We start from the raw sequence: 20,974 nt of genomic DNA on the forward strand, positions 1-20,974 counted from the left end.
ACCGCGTGATGCAGGTGAGATGTCCAGAGGCATTCCACTTGTTGAATATTCATTTTTCATTTCATTTATTTTCATATTCAAATTAGAATCAAACATAGTTATCAAAGCAAAAACAAGAACATGTATCGCATAAGATTTTTTAAAGAATTTTATAATAATAGATATAGAGAGAAAACTATAGTACGTGCAAAAAAACTACATTACAAATTGAAAATAGAGGCACATCGAGAGCCACGAGGGATAAATCGAGGGTATTTACAAATAAATATGATGATTATAACAAATATAAAATGTTAATCAAGATTTCAAAGTCAAGGTAGGGAGAGAAAGGGAAGGGGAAAAGACAATTAAGAACATGTTGATACAAATAATATTGGATTGTGTACAAACAGAGATATTGACATGTGGCATGCTTTTTAAATGGTGATACTCTTCAATTTGCAGTCTTTTGAATGATGAATGTAATTACATGATTATTTCCCTTGTGTTTTCAATATGACGATGGAGACGGTAACGACGGTGGGGTGGGGGCACAATATCTAAATCCAATATTTTCATCCTGGATATAAGTCTGTTTGAAACTCCTGTGCTATGTCCTGTGTCAACCACTCATCGAAGTACAGTTTTACATGCAACTGACTTTTCAACGACCTAATATCTTGGAATCATTCAAACCAACAGCATTGGGATGTGACAACGTGAATTGTCAAAATGGTGGGACGTGTAACATTGATCCAATTAGTGGAAATTTCGATTCATGTGACTGCACTCCGGAGTATTATGGGCCTTTCTGTTCCAATGGTAAGTTATAGATAATTATCTCATGTCATTTTGTGCCTACGTGATGGCGCCATCATTTTTCTTCTTTTTTTTTTTGCATAAGAAGAAAACTGATTAGTCATTCGATTATGTCGTGCTGGGCCATGTGAAATATCTATGCATATGTATAACCCGTTTCTTGTAAACATTTTTAGTCAATATTTTACATTTACTAGATTATATACCGAACTACCTAAAACAGCAAAATAAAACAGTCTTATTGATACCGCATTACACCAAGTATGTTAAAAGAGGTTTAAGGGAGGAACGGGCTGTGAAGATTGAGTTCAGAATTTCTTAGATTAACTAGTACTTAATATTAACGTAAATGCTCAGTTTGATTCTTAAACAATTAAAAAGGGAATCTATCAATTTATTCTGTACAAAAAAGATACAAGTTTTGTATCGAAAAAAGGTTAAAGAAGGTCAAGGTAGAGTCTTTTCGAAACTAACATCATTCTAAGCTATATACAGTCGCAATACATGATAAAAAGAAGAAAACAAAACTTTTCCATGTTTTACCAGGCACGAGAGGAAGGAAATTTAGCGTAGTTGAGTACGGTATGAAATAGACCTTAAATTTTTTATTTTGAAAGAATACTTGCTTATCTATATGTGCTTTGTCATACGTATCTTATAATACGCTCTTCAATATTAATACCAAATGATTAACACCTCAAAAGATTTCTGCAACTCCAAGTTTTACTGGAAATTTATTTCTTATTGTTCCGTGATCATATCAATATGGTAATATTGAAAGTCGTACAATTCTTCTTTGATTTGTCATTTGTTGTGCTAATGTTGTGAAATATATAATTTTCCAGTAATGTCAGAAATGAAATAATGAAATTGTTGTTGTTTTAACTATTGAATTCGAGGACAGATTGGGTTTGAATGGATTTGATGTGCTAATGCGTGGAAGTCAGTGCCAAGCATATTGACCACGATACCGAGCCACGATAACGAATTGAAATGTTTGGAATAATGTTGAACCATGTCGATTTTATAAGATGTTAGACGACACTGAGATGTTGGTTTCATTCATTTTTAATAGGGCCTGTTGAAAAACTACTTAGGCTTTCAGTTCAAGCAATTAATAAACTGGGCAAATTTCAAAACACAGTGCATATTCAAAAGAGATTGATACTTTGGTTTCAAAACAAGGAACTCTAATTTCGCCTGCGGACATGGGCGGAAATCTGTCCCCAAAGGTAAGGGAGAACAGGGGCTTTAAACAACATTGACAAGCAAGCAAAAAAAACTTTATCACCCAAAATAAAAGGTCATTTTAACCCCCCCCCCTCTCAAAAAAAATAAATAAAATGAGATAAAATAACGAGCAAAAGAAATGTCTCCAAAAATGTAAAGTCATTTAGTTCAAAATAATGTATTATTTCGATTGTTAATAATATATTTTTCTCTAAAGTATCATAAAAGACCAAAAATAGAAGGGGGACATTTGATATTGTGTCCCCTACTATTTTGTGGTAGGGGCCTCCTCCCCCTGGGATTTCCGCCCATGCCTGCGGAGCGTTTTATCAACATTTTTCGTCCGACAAGTTGTCAGATCTGACAACCATCCTTGAATACGATTGGCTGGGAGGTAATGTAACCATAGTAACTGTCGGATAAAACAGTACTTGTCGGATAAAACATCTGACAAATACTTTCATGAATCGCTCCCCTTATCTTCAGGGTAAATCACATTCGACAATGACATAGTTAGTCATTTACGATACGATAAGCGTGTCGTCATACTTTTGTGTATGAATCACCTTATGTATGTACGTACGCCATTCACCTTTACGCCATATATTTTTTGTACATACATGTGTGAATGGAAACATTTATTTATATGAATACAGCATTCCCATGTACCAACCAGGGCACTGGCAGTGGTGTATGCAATGGACAAGGCACTTGTGAGAATATTGAAGTTGCTAGTGGAATCTATACTTATCGATGTACCTGCAACACTGGATACGTAGGACTCACATGCAGATATGGTAGGTTAGATAAAAGATGGACCAAATTTGAGGCCCAACACATTAGATTGTGGTGTAAACTTGCATCCTAAGTGGAAAAAAGTACAAAATGCACCTTTTATTATTATTTGCACCAAGAATTGCTTGTTTGCACCCTAAAAGATGCAATTTTTACTTCTTTATAAGTTTGGTAGCATTACTGGACGTAAAGAAGTTTCAAATTTACACCTGTGTTACACGGTTCATTTCTGTACCTTATTAGATTGATTAATATCGCTAACTGCACACTTGACGGAACACGGACGAGCATGATAACCATAGAGATATATACTAATAACGCAAACTAGTAATATATCTCTATAATAAACTCACTAGCACCCCTTTAAACCCCTAGGCCGTTATGCTGAACTCGGGTTTAAATAACAAAAATTATACTGATAATGATAATAAAAATAGATAAATACATAAATAAAATAGATAAATATACAAATTATTAGAGGGGGTAAAACTTGTATGCGTTATTCTATTTTTGAAAATTAAACTTAATTAGGTTAAAGATGTTGGCATAAAATATTACTTATTATTTAACTTTTTTCCTTCCACTTCCTTTCCTCTCTCCTTCTATATTGATGGTGAAATCAAAGGTTATTGCTAGGCCTCACAGTCTATTGGTGAAGGCATATTTGTTTTTTAAAAATCAGATGCGTGATGTGTTCAAATCATGTCCTTTAGTCACTTTGTTACTTCTTTTCAGATTGTTGCACATTGATTAAAAAATGAGGACCCTGTAATGTTATTTCTAGTTGGAATACATTATCTAAAGCTGGGACGTTTCATAGAAAATGTCAGTTTGACAATCAGTTAAAACCCTGATTTTGAATTGCTGAGAAGCTCTGGCCTTTGACTGTTTCTATGAAAACTGTTGGAGAAAGTCAGCTTGTCAGTGGTGATAACTGTCATGAAACAGTCCCTTGAAATTGTTGTTTGTAAATGGAATACGCATACATGTAAATGATTATTAACTCAAAATTAATATATCGTTCGATACATTTGCTATATGAAAAAAAAACAATTCACTCAACAAATTTGGTTGTACAAAATATTGTTATAAACTATTGTTAAAGCGGTGACAAATGATATTTGGGAGAATGTTTCTTTTAAAATTGTATCTGTATACTTCATCTAGTATGTTCCTTCTAATTTCCCCCAGAGGATCCTTGTAGCGCAGTTAACGATCCTTGTCAGAACAATGGAGTTTGCTCTGTCATGTTTCCTTCTTCTGATCCTGATGCTGCACCAATTGCTTCATGCTCGTGTCCCGTAAATCTTTACTATGGAGACAATTGCCAAAATGGTAAGTTATTGAAGGAAACATTTATTAATAAAGTCACAAACATGAAAAATATTATTTCAGTTCTTTATTTCATTTCCAATTCGATTATAATACAAATAAAAAAATAAACAAAACAACAACATAATTAAATGAAGAATCTGTTAGAGAATTAAGGCATGGTCACACCGGCCGAGCTTTGTTGGAGTGGAGAGAAAAAAAAATCATCACTGCTCGCTACCGTTCACCATTTTTTATTTTGATTGTTTCTTTTGTTTTCGATTTTTCCCCCAATTTTGTGAGCAAAATTCGACCCTCTTTCCCTTCCGCTCCACGACCGCTCCAACAACGCTCGGGTGGTGTGACCATGCCTTTAGATAATGAGGTAAAAGTCGGTATATGTCATGATAAGTTGGTGCTCTTTTTATATAAAGGTTCAATTGTGGTACACACCATAGGCGCGAACTTGCTAGTCGTTTGCCTTCAGTCATCTTTTTAAAGTCTTTGAAGTGTGACCACTATGCTGAAGAATTGCTGTAATCGTTGCAAAATATTTTACAGCTTTATTATAATTGGTGTGTATGCATATCCAGGATGCTTATTCTTTGGTTGAATACACCCCATTCTGACGACGGGAATCAAAATGTGAAATAACTCCCGGGTGCCAATTTCTGGGAGTGCAAAATGGGGAGAACAAGAAAATGAAGAAAAAATGTGTGAGACTCGCTGTAAAATTTCGTATATTTGTTTTCTTCAATAGAAGATCAGTCTTTGACCTAATGATCGCTGTGAACCATGACCCTTTGTTCTCCAGACGACATTATTTTGTGGACCTGTAAATTGTAAAAATTATTCCTCACACAATTTTAAACTGGGTCTCACCTTCCCTCACTCAATCCAGCAGTGTCGCCTTGAATGTGCATGCATTATTAGCATCAATCGTGTTTTTGTATTTTGTTATATAGCTTATCCTTGTACCATTAATCCATGCTTATCCGGAGGAACTTGTACAGACATTGGACTTGTTGACTACGATTGCAGTTGTACTAATTCCTACATTGGGGAACGATGCCAAGCAGGTAAATCTAACTTTTCTTAACATCATTGCAGGCATGAAGATTTGTATTTGCACTACGCTGCATCAAACTATTATGTACGTCGTTACCCCATGTAACCGGAACAAAGCAGTTGTGATATTTCTTTTAGTATATAAATGAATATGAATTGTGATAAAATAGATGAAACTTAGCGCATGAACAATATGCATCGTTACAAGTTCTTTGATTAAACCATAGAGCTCTGTAATAGCTCTATGATTAAACTATGTTTGTAACTATCTTTAACTCTTTGCACGCTAAATTAATTTTGGAGGGATGATAATGACAATTGTTTCCATGGTATTTAATTCAAGATTTCCATATTGCACCATTGATACTTATTATTATTATTATATAGATGCTATTCAAGAACTATTGCCCTTTTTTAGCTTGTCTAATTTGAAGTTATAGGGGAGAAAACTATTTATTGAGATTGTTGAATTTAATTGTACGAATGTGCAAAATTGCAACATTAGTGCACAAAGGGTTAAACAAAAACGTCGAAGTAGAGCTATATCGGAGTGGGGGGAGGGTTCAGTTTGAATGATGATGAATCCTAAAGGCAAAGTATACCCTAATGATGAATTTAGCCTAATAAAAAAAGTTTCATAATGAAATAAACACAGTGCTAGAAATGTTTTTGACATCAGCGACAAATAACAAAGTTAGAACATTTAAAGTTTTTGTTTAATTTTTCAAACCTGTTTATATACACTGTATCGTTATCAGCTGTAAAAATGTGAATGAACGAAGCGAGTGAGCACAAAAAGGTACCTTTTTAATACAAAAAATATGATTTTTTATAAAAGTTCTGTTCTCCAGGGGGCGGCCATGTAAGTCTGCAAGCAGAGACTCAAATTTGATACTTTAACAAATAATACCATAGGATGGAGACTAGACTCCTAACACTGTAATTGTAAGTCAAATCATCCACAGTGCTCTAGTCTCCTTTTCAGACCCTCTATCATGCACTATTTGAAAACCAAGCGCATGTGTCTGCAGATAAGGAACAGCCCCCAGTTCAGCCCCCCCCCCCCCCGCATACGTCTCTGTATTAATTATACAATATAATGGGTAGATATTCCTTCTAAATCATTACAATGGTGGTGTTCTTACTATTATTCTTATTATCATTTCCTTATGGATGCCTTCTTTTCATTATTCAATAGTTAATCCGTGCAATAGCAACCCATGTTTGAACGGCGGTGCATGTGATGGATCTGTGGTCTCTGGCACTACAACTGAATACAGGTGTACTTGTATAGGCTCATGGACAGGTCAACGATGCGAAATTGGTAGGTTTTATCAATACTAGACAAAGTGTTAATTTAAAGGCAATTATAAATTATTAAGACATCAGAGCATCGCAATAAGTCAAGAAAAAAAATCATTAAGTAGAAAGAACTCATAACAAACCAGAAGTAGTGAGTGTAGAAGAAGCTAGAAAAGATGTATCATAAAATGATAATAATTGTATCGTCTTTGCCTTATATCCTATTGAATGTTTGATGGATACACTTGTTCAATTTTCTCAGGTGCTTGCTCACCAGTAAACCCGTGCATGAATGGAGCAACTTGTCAATCAACGTCGAGCGGCACATTTCAGTCATGTCTTTGTCCGCCAGGGTATACTGGGACGCGATGCGAGACTGGTAAGCATTTTCTTACCAGTTCATATATCTCCCCCATTGCCTTTGTTTATAGGTATGTACAAAAGTTAAAGTATTGCACAAGCCATTACACTTTTTCTGTGTATCTCTCTCCCGTCAAGTTGGTTCTGATAAAAGCAGAAAAAATGATTTGATTTGATTTCATTATTGATTTCCGTTTCACAATTATACATAATATGATAAACATAACTTAACAAGGTCGAAAACACTGCAAGACATGATATAATATATATAACACAATCATAGATTTAAGGAACACAATTCAATAAATATAGTTACCTCAGATGACGTTTGTATTTAAAAGTAAAATGGAAGGTCTTGCCAAAAAAGGTAAAGCTTTTTTAAAAAAGAGTGTTTATTAGTGAGAGGATATTCCGCATTGTGGGAGAGGGTTGTGAAATTTAAAGCTTGCTAACAATGAACCTCGTGTATGTGTATACAACATTTTTTTGGCAAAATAAGCGCATCACAAAAATTGCGTCATAAATAAATGAAAAGCTCTACATGTTTTTTTTTTTAATAATCAAATATGTTGGTGAGCTTCGTGGCGCATCAAATATGACTGAGGATTAATGAATGTTTTTAAAGTTTATTTCTGTTTCTTTTTAATGGATTACCATGATTACATTTGTTGTTGAGATATCTAGTTATAATTCTTCGATCTCTTTTACCAAGTTATTTTTTCATTGATGGGCTTTTACTATTTTTACAGAGATTCCATGTTATGACACCAGAAATCCTTGTCAAAACAATGCACCATGTACATCGACCGACCAAGACCAGAACTTTTTCTGCACGTGCTTTACTGGATATCTTGGACCTCTATGCCAATATGGTATTTTACCTTTATTCCCACTTTTATTTTCTTGATTAAGAAATAACCCTGAATTGCCAGGGGTCTGGGAACAATTTTGAAAATGTGGTGCTGGTGAAGTGGAATGAAGTTTAGTTTGATACATAAAAAATTATATTGACAAGCGAAAAGATCGCTCTCAAACTGTCATGTGAAGGAGATTTCTGTCGGATAAATGATGTGCAATTGTGTTCCGGAGTTGCCACATAGTCAAGCTATAGTGGCGACCCCTGCAACCTTCTTAAAGTTGTTAATTCTTAGAAAAAAAAAACTTGCTCACATTTTTTTATTGTGAAATATTTGTTATGTACCATGTATTTTCTTTGTTATTTTAAAAGTTGCAAAACTAATGGATGGAATGAAATTTTACACACCAACCTTATTTCCAGGGGATGCTCTGTGTGCTGTAACATGATACCCAACACCCCAGAAAAAAAATATTAGGGTGCTTTAGTATCCCTGTATCCCATAGCCATGAAGATTGGATATTGAATATTGCTTCTCTATAAAGGATCACGCCAAGAATCTTTACGCTGTTTATGGTGTAAACGTATCTGGGAGGGGTAGATTGTTTCGAGTGCTTTGATGACATTTTTTCTTGTCAGTATCTCTTCATTTTACGGGAAAGCACTTCTCGGTTGCATACAATATTTCAATGAAAAGATTGAAGAGCAACCGTCGTAGATTGTCTTGGTCTCATTTTCAAGGGCTCAATTATTTTAAGCAATAGATCAAATCGCGTCATTTCGTGTCACCACGTCAGCTTACATTTTGGAAAACATTCCCATTTTGTTTTCATAAGATCGGGTCCACCAATAAAGAATTCTACACCCATTTATTTTACACATTGAAATAATAATAACAGACATGTATACAACGGACCCAAGAGCCGTTGTAGAAAGGGTTGCAAACCTGCAATCAGACCCGTCTCTTTAAAAATCATTCTCAACTTGATTTTCAAACAATGAAATGCGAGTATTATAGACTTGCGCTTGATTTTTTTTTTATTTGTGTTTAGATGCCACTCTTTCTCAGATGTGCCCCAGCCAGGGGTCATTCATAGATGTATGGAGAAATACATCAAAATGGTGAACCCCACGTGGGAATGTTTTACGATATATCCTGCTTTTTTTAACTATTAATTTAGAATCCCCATGCAATGCCCAGCCGTGTGCAAATAGTGGTACTTGCAATGTGATTGACAGAGGTGATTTGCCGCCCAACTATTCTTGTGACTGTCCCGAAGACTATTACGGAACTATGTGTCAAATTCGTAAGTTTCAGGTCCTTATCAATACTAAAAATTATAATAATAATAATTATGATAATAATGATGATAATAATAATAATGATGATAATAACAATACTGATAATAACAAACATAATGATAATAATAAGAATGTAAATAACAATAGTAATGATGAATCAAAATATGATTTTAAGCGGCATGTGAATTCGTGTGCTGCATTGCATGTCCCATTAATTTATCAAGAGTAACGTATATTTTTTTTTGTGAATTGAACAGGGTTCAATCACTTTTTCCAGAGATGAATCCTGAAAAATTGCGAAATATTTTCTTATAAAAAAGAGGGGGTTTAAATCGTTTCATCTTTTGTTTCCACCAAATTCTCACAGGCAGGAATCAACTCCCCTTTGAGTGTATTCTTTAAAATGAAAAAACGTGGTTAAGAAATAATCTTATAATAATAATTTGGTCTTTCCATGGATATCTTTATATGCAATTGTGGTACTACATGCAATTTCTGTGCAGTTTGTATTTACTAGTAAGTTTCTTCTTGAATAACGATACTTCTATAACCACGTTACAACCACTGTAGACCTACACAGATTTCATTGCCTATGACTGTTTAGTCTGCAGGCACAGACCCTCATTGGAACTTTGATCAAAAAGTGTGCCTCCACGCAAAGACTAGCACATGCAAAACTTAGAGCGAGAGAGCCTTCAGTACACAAGGCATGAGTAGGCTGCGCATTGATCAGACCCTTATTTTGAGTGAAAGGTTTGCCCAGCAGACTAATGACTGTTCATCAGGGCTCCATTTAACAAATAATTGCAATTTGTCCGATCAACCACAATTTTTGAAACCCAGCAAAGTCAGCATCTTAACAGCATGTGTTTTTAATGTATTTTCTAGATATGCTGTATTTTTGTACATTAATCGTTTTCTTGAAAAATTAGTTTACCCCCAAACATGCTGCATATTTCCTGTAGAAATAAAAAAGAAGACATTGATGGATTTCATTTTCATTTCATCAATTGCCACCCTTTGTAAGACGTGGTCCTGGAATGCTATTATATGTTATTTTAGCAAATAAATGAGCGTGTTAGAGCCATGCTGATCAATATTGCGAAATATTATTGTTATTTTCACGTACATGTATATAATATAATGATATTTTTATTATCGCCAGCCAAATCGTGTCTCACTGATCCCTGTCTAAACGGAGGGACATGTAACCAGGTGACAAACACTGTACACACTTGTAATTGCCTACCAGAGTACACCGGAATGCGATGTCAGTACGGTAAGAGCGTAGCTTTGATAGCTTGTGCTGCCAAAGAATATAATTTCTTATTCAAAAATTTTTTTGGGGGGGTGTACGTATGTTACAGCTATTCTGTTATTAATCTAGTGTTTGTTTGGTTGAGCTCGTGGACATCGAAATTATGCTTTTGCTTTAATCATCATTACTTTTTTTAAATGGGTTATTGTTGTGTTTCAATTAATAATAATGATAGCAATAATAATGATGATAATAATAATGTAAATTCAACACGTTTGATTAAAATTTCTTCAATTTTATATTTTCCTGTAAAAAGATATCAAAGATAAGTTTTATTTTGTTTGTGTATGCTACTCATTCGTTTTACTCCCCCCCTCCCTGTCATCTTGGAGGACGTTCGATTAGATTCTTGTGTCCTTGGCATAAAAGCAAAACTATTGTGACTTTAGTGTTAAACCTTATCTTGCCAACTAAATATGAAGATGTGATTGTGAACGCCCTTTGTATTTTATTTTGTCTCTGCAGATGACCCATGCTTGGTGACACCTTGTGTAAACGGTGGGGCATGTAGTCGGATTGATGACGGTCTCAACAGAATTTGCATTTGTACAGATTCTTGGATTGGAGATGACTGTTCACTGGGTTAGTCTTATCGAAAGGCATTTAATGTATATAACTTATAGTTAAAAATAATAGGCTTACATAGCACTTCACGTCCATCTCCATTGGAAACTACGTTGTTTGCTAAGCTCATTAGTATATTAATTGTAATGCATTTTTCTAAGACAAAAGATATTCATCTCTTTTTTATTTTATATTAACTGTCATTTCCCATCACCTCAACCGGAGCTAAAGGGTAAATTGAATTATAAAAAACATACAAGCTAATAACTGTTTGAGTTTTGTGCATTTTCACGGCCAGCCAGCTGAGTATTTTTAAGTATATGACAAAGTTTGTACTTTGCGTCACATTATTTACTCAATGAGATACGGATCCTGTTTATGAATGCAAAAAAGCCATTAGAATGCTTTGTTTTAAAATCTTAATACATGAAATATAAAACTAAAATCAGCTTGATGATTATAAACTACAAACTGGGCAACATTGATCGTCAAATTAATAATTAATTAATGATGAAGCTAACATAACCTTATTCTTTGGGAATACACGATCCCAATAAAAAGATGAGCTTAGCTCTCCGAGCCGCCGATCGCAAAAAAGAAATATGTCAAGTTTCGTCAATTTCACATCTCGTTGTAGTTTAACTTCATAACAAAAAATGTGATTTACTAAGTAGAGTTTTCTCCAGCAAGAAAATGTTTAATAGTTTTGTATCAAATGTTGATGGTTAGCTTAATGCGTTGAATATGCATACCTACGCTACTTTCTCATTTTATCGTCAGAGATGCAAATTACGAAAAACTGTAGTAAATATGTTATTCATATGATATTTGAAAAGAACATCAGCCTTAATTACAGTAAATGGACAATAAGATATATGGAGCATACAATTTTTGAGACGGTAGGTTGGAATAGAACAAAATAATCATACCTAAATATTCACCCTGCACTCAAATCTCACAAAGTTCAACATGCATGTTACACTCTGCTTGAAAAATTTCCTGCACTCAAGTCTTGCCGGGTTTTTTGTAGGCCTCCTATTCGTCCTTTCCAAGTGCAAATGCCATTTTCACTGAATAATATAATTCAGGCAATTTATTCTCGCCGGAATCGCTTTGTTACCAATTGGTCTACAACATTTTCGTCTCCTTTTATTTGGTCTACTATTGGTTGGTCTATACTTCCATTTGGTCTACAACCAATGGGGTCTACCACCTATTGGTCTACTGTCAATAACCATTTGGTCTACTGTCAATTGGTCCACTTACCATTTGGTCTACACCTATTAGGGTTTAGACTAAATGGTGTTAGACTTATTGGCTAGTACCAATAGGTTAAGTTGTAGACCAAGTGTGTTACCTGACCTTATGTCAATAGGAATACGATGATAATTCCTATAATCGATTTTGCTAATGAAGGAGAGGACAATGTTGAAGTACTTCTTGATTCAAATCATCATAACACTCTTTCAACTCGTAATATGAGTTTGTATGATATTATGTTAATCTTACAGACGGCGGATGCAATCCCGATAACCCGTGCGTAAATGGGCAATGTGTTTCGGACAGCTCTACCGGAAGTTTTGTTCGATGTGATTGTGATCCTGGATTTATAGGCTCAGTCTGCCAAACCAGTAAGATCATATTCATTATATACGATCTCCTTCTAGACCGTAACTGTGTTTGCCTCAATTAATGCAGAATTTGTTTTCATCTTTTTCTATTCTTTTATTTTTTTATTACTTTACATATCGAGGAGGCTGCCTGCTCCCTTTTTTTTCCTACTGGTGCATCATAGAATCCAATAGTAATAAAAGAACTACCACCATCAGAACACAAAATTGTTCGATTCGACGCAATCAATCACCTTGCCAGATGTTCTTTTTCTAATGTATTAAAAACGTACAAACCTTCCTTAATTCCTTTCATATTGAACAGATTGTCATGATACCATTTTAAGAATTGCGGATTAGTTTATTTTCAGTGCTGTTCGACTTTTTATACAAGCATACTTATATGATAGACTTTAAAGCGAAGACATCCAAAGTTGTAAATGTATGTCATATATACACATATGTATCCTCATTAGATTTTCATTAAATATTTAAAGGACAAGTCCACCCCAACAAAAACTTGTTTTGAATAAAAAGAGAAAAATTCAACAAGCATAACACTGAAAATTTCATCAAAATCGGATGTAAAATAAGAAAGTTATGGCATTTTAAAGTTTCGCTTCATTTCACAAAATAGTTATATGCACATCTCGGTCGGTATGCAAATGAGAAACTGATAACATCACTCACTCACTATTTCTTTTGTATTTTATTATATGAAATATATTTATTTTCTCGTCATTGTCATGTGAAATGAAGTTTCATTCCTCCCTGAGCACGTGGAATTCCATTATTTTAACATTTTGTGCTTTAGGCAAGGAGGTCCTAATCGTCAAATTCTTATAAAAATTGAAATATTGTATAATTCAAACAATTAAAAAAAAGAAAAATAGTGAGTGACATCATCGACTACTTCATTTGGATGTAACTGGCTCCTTCATGTAATTATTTTGTTAAGAATAAGCAAAACTTTGAAATGTCATAACTTTCTTAATTTACATCCGATTTTGATGAAATTTTCAGCATTGTGCTTGTCTGATTTTTTTCTACTGATTCAAATCATCATTTTTCTGAGGTGGACTTGACCTTTAATAATTTACATACATGTCTTTCTTTATATGTTTTTAAATTAAGCATATAATTTGAGGATGGAGATCTCTTTTTTTAATTTCTAGATAATAACCAGGCTTTGAGATTTAGTTTTTAATCTATATACAATGAAATATATTAGTTTCTGTATACGTGGGGCCTCCCTGGATCCATTGCCGAAAGGCGCACCATTTCACTATTTTTGTGTAGTATATTATAATCTATAACCTTGACCTATGCTATAAGTCGTCTTAAAATAATTGTGCCTTTTCACAGTTGATCCGTGTTTCATCAACCCTTGTCAAAATGACGGTCAGTGTAATATCGTTTCCACTAACGGAGCTCAACATGTATGTATTTGTGCACTTTCATGGACCGGTAACTCCTGCGAAATACGTAAGTTTACAATCATAAAGCAGTTTAAAAGTTGATGTTTAATTTAACGTCAACAGAATTAGAATCACAAATGTATTGGTAGATATAACACTTACCGCACACAGCATTTCACTTTTGAGTGCACAGAACTATGAAGACAAAACAGAAGATTGTAGGGAAATGCCAAACTTTTATGTCATGAAAACCCGACAGAAATCTTACAATATAAGAATTAAGTCTTCACTGTTTTCTAATATAATTTTAATTGTAACTTTTATAATTCAGCTAGCGGTTGCAATCCCAATCCTTGCAATGGAGAGACATGTATACACAACACTTTAACAGGAGAATTAACGAGGTGTGACTGTCCTCTTTCACGTCTCGGTGACAATTGTGAATTTGGTAAGTTCAACAGATTTAGAATATGCAGCTCGCTCTTTATTATGGAAGAATCATTTTATTTCATTCATTTAGCATTCATTTAAAACATATATGTGCATATAGAATATGAAATAATATAGAATTTACAAACTTATCATGACCCCCCCCAAAAAAAAAAAGAATGACAAAAGAATTATAAAATCCCGACCCCCTTTATTACTACATAGTTCATATTCTGTTTGATTCCACTATTAAGTAAGCATGCCTACCAGATAAAAAAAAAATAATATATTTCCGTTCGAAAAGTTTATGATTTTTTTCAAAATCAGTTTCTGTAGTTTGTTTGGGTGTTTTGTTTATTAATAAACGAAGTTTAGATTTTAAGAGATATGTTTTGTTTGTTATGTTTTTTTTCAATTCCTTTTGGTTCGATATATACGTATATGTTATGTATTTTGGGTTGGGTTTTTCTTGGGAATGCACACCAAAAAGCAGTCTCGAAGACTCAGAATCTGCGTCTTATCGCAACCATCTTTATTGTTTATTGTGCTAACTTGATGTTCGTCTCGTTCAACAACTGAATATATCACGTACTTCAATGCAATCGTAATCGTTGCTATACAGATTATGGAACGCCAAAAGTCACATATATAGTATAGAGTGTCGAATGTATATATCTAACAGTATATATGTGAATATGTAATTGAGCATTTGATTATGTAAATATTACTGATTCAATTATATCAATTATGACAAATTGCTTGTCATGCGGACAGGGAAGTTGTGGAAAGCAGTTCTGAAACTGACATGGCTACCCTGTATAAATAAATTTACAAATGAAATAAAATAAAATAATTGAAAATGTGTTTCGTACAGGGTTGGAGTTGATTACTTTGTGTTATATGTCTAAATTGGAGAACTACAATAAATAAACTTGCAGATCTGAGGGACTATACACAGTTTTTAAAACTTGGAAAGAATTTTTAAAAATTAAAAAATAATGATGTAAATTTTTTTTAAATGCAACAGAGGCAAAAATATTAAAACATTAAAAATTGCACAATGAAATAAAATTTCTTATATGTGCTCGTTTGGTGTACACTTTGTTCGAATTTCAGGCATGGAATTGGTTGGTAGTGAGAGGGTGAGAGAAAGAGAGATAGATCTATGAGTCAGATATCTGGTAGAGTGTATTTATCATCTTATTCCTTTTCGTGCAGTAAACCCTTGCAATTCGAACCCATGTCAGAACGGAGGTGTATGTGAAGTTACGCCTGGGATTGAACCACCTGTATACCAGTGCTTGTGCCCGCATGAATGGGTAGGGAATAACTGCCAAGAAGGTGAGCCTAAAAGATTTTAGTATAATGAAGGAATGATTGTTTGTAGCTGGACAAATAGAGTTGAATAAATTTGAACAATGGGTAGCAAGATAAACAAACAATTTGACAATTAACTGATTGTCAAATATCTTTAAATATTTATCTATTTTCCGTCCATTTGATTGGATTCGCCCAAACCACTAACCTGTCTGTGGTCTAGGCACTAGCGTTCTAGTATTCGAAAAGGGAGCTATCTCGGGAACCGTGATGTAAGCTACTCCTGCCATTTTTCTCTATTCTCATTTATTCCACGAAAAATTAATTGCCAAAGCTGTTATACATTCCATTTTTTCCGATCTATCCGTATACCTAGGTGTGACAATGAGACACTTTCTGTTTCTGTTTATGGTAACTCCCCTTAGAACTTGGCAGGACAGCTTTATTGCTAGTAAACGCCAAGCTGGTATAACCCATTACCTAGGGAACATTTTACGTCTTGGTTAATCAGATGTAGTGGCCGACGATATAGACGACATATATTACTCTCGGGTCTTTTTATCAAGGTGGAGACAATGGCAAAGTGGAAATTGAACTTACAGCCTTCTGATTATGGGCCCATTGCTCTAACCACTGAACCGCACGACCCGTGTTGATAGTTGAGGGTACCTAATAATTAATGTCTTTGTTCTTATTGATATATTTAAGCCGGCGGATGTCAAGGAACAGTTTGTCTGAATTTGGGTACTTGCGTGTATGATTTCACTACCGGAGAACACATTCGCTGTGATTGCACGTCATCATATACCGGTGCTAATTGTCAAATAGGTAAGTACAGTTCATATTTATGATGCCTTTCATATCATCTACTGTGTCACAGTGATATAGATTTAACATATTTGTGCATCATTACTTACAAAAGGCATTTACTAATCATGCTGATTTGATCTAGTATGAAATCATTATATTTCCCTCGTCCTTTGTTTAAATCTTTATCAAAATTTTCCAATATCTCTTTTTTTTAACATTGAAGCGAGACCCTGTTCTACCGATCCCTGTCAGAATGGAGCAACTTGCAATCCGATGGGCGACAGTGATTACTCTTGTACTTGTACTACAGAGTGGGTCGGGCGCCACTGCAATATTGGTAAGGAATGGTATTTCAATTCAATTCGGTATAAATCAGATCCAAATTGAAAACTCTAGAAAGCAGTATAAAATAGAGCATACAAAAATAAGGGGGTCCACTTAAAGTGTGATCTGCTTTGAAAACATTAAAAAAATAATTGAGTATATACCTAATTTGTTAAAGAGACAAAAATAAGAAGCAATATTGATACCGTCAGACCACCTAAAATGCGATAGTCATGTAAAACAAAGCGAGGCAGAAGCTAAAAAGAACTAAGGACAAGAAGAAACAAGAAAAAATGACGACCAGCCTAGGCTTCGTGTCAATCTGTCAATTATATACATCATTCCTAAACATCACTGTTATGAGTGCATGCTATAGAAAAACTGTCCATATGTCACTTCAATTTTGGTTCTTAACGTGTGTATAGTCACACATGCATATCACGATGGATCAATTTCGTCTTGCATAAAGATAAGACGGTATACATAGGAACATTTTACCCAAAGCATTTTCGTAATGTCATTTGCTTTAGGAGAACTTACCTCTTTGTGTTATTTTTATGTGTACAGATAATCCATGTATTCCAAATCCTTGTCAATATGGAGGGACATGCGAGCCTACAAATCAAGGAACATTTTCATGCTCATGCAGAGATGGATTCACTGGTACAAGATGTGAAGATGGTCAGTATGAAAATGATTTGTTTAGAAGTTGAATTGAGGCTTTGTAATTTAACAATATTTTTTTATATTTGATATTTTTTAAAGATGTATAACTCTTGATCATAGCCACAATCAGCAGCTTCTTGGTGAAAGACGACCAAACCAATGTAGATATAACTGTCTTCAATCTTTCACAGCAAGATACAATTATGTGGCCTATCAAAATGTTATCCAATGAAAGCGTGTGAGTATTTCCCCGCAGTATGACTCTTCTTTGAGCCCTGTTTCTAGTGATGTACTCTCAAAGATACACATTATATATATATATATATATATATATATATATATTTATTTATATTACACTATTCCTTTTCCAGCTGAATTGTGCCAGAGTCGTCCGTGTTTCAATAATGGACAATGCAGCGTAAATGATGTGGGGACGGAGATTATATGTGACTGTCCAATTCTGTTCTCAGGACCCCTCTGTCAGGATTGTAAGTTGAACTGGTTTGTTGAATCCCCCCTTATCTTTTATATTTTGATTCAGAAGCCTCTTTTTATTAACAAATCTCATCACCATCCCTTTTCTCGATATCCGCTTTCTGCTGTGAGGCTTAGATGTTGAGCAAATATGCCCAAATTATGCATTCTCTGTAAGACATGTCTAACTTTCCAAGATGCATTCACTATTCAAATGAAACAATACGTACGTTATGCCCGATTCCCCTTCCCGCTCTTCTAAAAGGAGAAATATTGTTTGAGACTTTTTCAGACCTAACCTAAACAGTATCTCCATTAAATAATACTGTTATATTTTTTTCTCTCTCTCTTTCTCTGTATCTACTTATTAATTTGGATCAGCTGATCAGTGTGCAATAAATCCTTGCCTCAATGATGGAATATGCCGACCGAATGGAAATACCTTCACATGCCAATGCCAGAACGATTTCACGGGTGAAATTTGCGAAACGCCAGGTATGATAATTGTCCTAAAGTTTATCAATATCATGAGTGATTTCAAGTCCGGAGTTGGAACTTGCATAGGTATTGGAAAACCAATTCAAAGTGCTTACCTTAGCTTCAGCACTCTATCTGAAATTCCAAACTGATAAAAATCATATAATTTTTTACTCAAAACCGATGGAGATTTATCCCAGGACGAACCACACTTTATTTTTTCTATATATTTCGCTGAGGTAAAATTTCGACCCTACACAAAACGGCCAAATCGATCTTAAAATCGGCCCATAATGTATCTCCCCATTTAGGTTACAAGCAAGAAACTTTCTAATTGCATACCGTATAGAGATGTATGGTAGAGTTATAAGATATTTTGTAGATCTTGATATAATATGACAGATCGTTACCATTCTTGCGATTTAAAAATAAATGTAATACAAATAATTTGAAATGGGCTACCAAAGTAATAATAGTGCTTTTCCCTCCTCACAGGACACAAAAATTCACATTCTTGCTACTAAAAATACAATCATCAAATTGGTATAAATTCATTTAAATCTAGGTTTTACCCACGAAAGGGCAGCGCTGCATAGATTCAGGGTATGGGCCCTATTATTTTTCAGATAGTGAAAATGATAATAAAATGGTAATAAAGGGAAATGAACAAAAAAGAGAATATAAAAAGAGAGGTATATTACCCCTATAATTCCATCAAAAAAATTAAAGAAAATATCGTCCCCAACGCCCCCCCCCTTCAAAATACCCCGACCGCGCCCCTGACTCACTACTCAAAATCAGTTGAATGTCATTTCATCTGGATTTAGATGGGTGTTGATCAACTAAGAAAGTGTTTGGTTATCTCTTGTTTCTAGATTTCTCCACCCGAGTTACTTTTCTAGTCATCTGCATTTTTTTTATCTTAATGGTGGATTATGGCTCTTATCAAATGTATAACTGTTAAGACACTTGAATTATGCATGTTTGACTTAAATTACTACATTTTTTTCTCCATGAAGTGTCTGTGGTGAGTTGCAACAATGAATGTAGCGGTAATGGTGCCTGTATTCCAGATGCTGATGGTAACTTTGTAAGGTGTCTGTGTTTTGCTGGATTTACTGGACCACGGTGTGAGACTGCAGGTGAGTATACCAAGCTACCTATATGGTTCCATTATATTTGCTCCCATGGGAATTATTCATTTACTCAACCCTATCAGTGGTTCTTGTCCTCCAAATTACTCGAAATTAAAAATCCTGCGCCAACCCTAATTTTTTTATCCACCTATCCTGTAGCAATTCTGGATAGAATTATGGTCACCGCTAAATCATGATTAATAACTGGTCTTTTATGATTCTTATTTCATACTTTTCAACCATATTCTCATTTGTTTCCAAAAATTTACATATGATTCAGTTGTTTGCAGGGTTCTCATCATAGGTCTTCCCCTGTCAAGCTTCACCTTCTCTAATTTTGATATTGTCGTTTGAAAAAGGAGAAAACGATTCAGAATAATAATCTTATAACAGGGATTCCACTTTTTAGACCAAAATCTCATTTCAGACATTCTCAACTTATCTTTGGCCATAGAAAACACCTTTTCCATTGTGGAAATGGGTCATTCTAGATGTTTTTCAAGTATAAATAGCATCCATAAGTGAAAGAGACGTGTAACTATGATTATTTTTAATTAAATTGTAGATAGCAGATACAAAGGATAGTTAGCGGGGAAAAGAGGGAAATACACAGTCGCAAATGTTCGCACAAACGATTTGTTCCTACTTTTTAAGAATTTGATTCGTAAGGAACAACTTAAAGACGATTCATGGGGATATATGAAAAATCATTCCTGAATTTTTAAGACCCGGAAATAGTTTTTAAGCGTTCTTAGTCATTCTTTTTTGTTACTATGTTTATTGACAGGTATCGTAGACAAAAAAGAAAGCAATTGACGTGATTAATTGGGTAAATATGCAGATTTTTACAAGAAAGTGATGTTTGAAATATCGACGTAATTGTGCATGAAGGTATAGCCCGGGCTGTGATAGGTATCTGTTATTTTTAGTTTATAAGCATTGACCTGTAATCAATACAGTTTATACAAAATGATAATTGCATGATGATTAATTAAGTTCCTTATGTCTAATCCAATTTGAACTTGACTGTTTATATATTTCAGTGTCAGTTTGCGATAGAGTAGAGTGCTTAAACGGAGGCAGCTGCTTCTCAACTGACAACAACGGTTTCATTTGCTCGTGTGCTGGTGGGTTCAGAGGAACATTGTGTGAAATAGAAGGTTCGTAAGGAGTCATCAATTTAACTTTGGTTATCCAGTGCTCTTGCATAGGAATAAAGGTGTTATGTAAGATTTGAAGAAGGGCAGATTTAGGTTTATATTCATGAACCTGTTATGCTTTGTTTTAAAGTAACATAAAAACATAACATGACATCGTTGAGCTAATATTAATAAATCAATTCAGTTACATGCAAAAATAAGGTTTTGATAAAAAAAAATAGAGCATGATAGAAGGAAACTAGAACCGAT

General features: G+C 34.4%; 1 protein-coding gene across 1 annotated transcript in view; it reads left to right on the plus strand.

The window, feature by feature from the left end:
* Positions 1–20,974, plus strand: part of LOC121411045 (fibropellin-1-like) — a 56,688-nt gene that overhangs the window by 26,561 nt on the left and 9,153 nt on the right. Inside the window, exons 14-34 of the mRNA XM_041603519.1 lie at positions 682–801; positions 2,685–2,825; positions 4,015–4,158; positions 5,100–5,213; positions 6,401–6,526; positions 6,767–6,883; positions 7,614–7,736; positions 8,902–9,027; positions 10,188–10,301; positions 10,806–10,922; positions 12,416–12,535; positions 13,880–13,999; positions 14,264–14,380; positions 15,580–15,702; positions 16,387–16,506; positions 16,712–16,825; positions 17,380–17,493; positions 17,850–17,966; positions 18,334–18,447; positions 19,449–19,571; positions 20,609–20,725. Coding sequence (XP_041459453.1) covers positions 682–801; positions 2,685–2,825; positions 4,015–4,158; positions 5,100–5,213; positions 6,401–6,526; positions 6,767–6,883; positions 7,614–7,736; positions 8,902–9,027; positions 10,188–10,301; positions 10,806–10,922; positions 12,416–12,535; positions 13,880–13,999; positions 14,264–14,380; positions 15,580–15,702; positions 16,387–16,506; positions 16,712–16,825; positions 17,380–17,493; positions 17,850–17,966; positions 18,334–18,447; positions 19,449–19,571; positions 20,609–20,725 — 2,541 coding nt within the window. The remainder of the gene's footprint in view (positions 1–681; positions 802–2,684; positions 2,826–4,014; positions 4,159–5,099; positions 5,214–6,400; positions 6,527–6,766; positions 6,884–7,613; positions 7,737–8,901; positions 9,028–10,187; positions 10,302–10,805; positions 10,923–12,415; positions 12,536–13,879; positions 14,000–14,263; positions 14,381–15,579; positions 15,703–16,386; positions 16,507–16,711; positions 16,826–17,379; positions 17,494–17,849; positions 17,967–18,333; positions 18,448–19,448; positions 19,572–20,608; positions 20,726–20,974) is intronic.

Source organism: Lytechinus variegatus, chromosome 3 (genome assembly GCF_018143015.1).
Source record: "Lytechinus variegatus isolate NC3 chromosome 3, Lvar_3.0, whole genome shotgun sequence".
NCBI classification, from domain to species: domain Eukaryota; kingdom Metazoa; phylum Echinodermata; class Echinoidea; order Temnopleuroida; family Toxopneustidae; genus Lytechinus; species Lytechinus variegatus.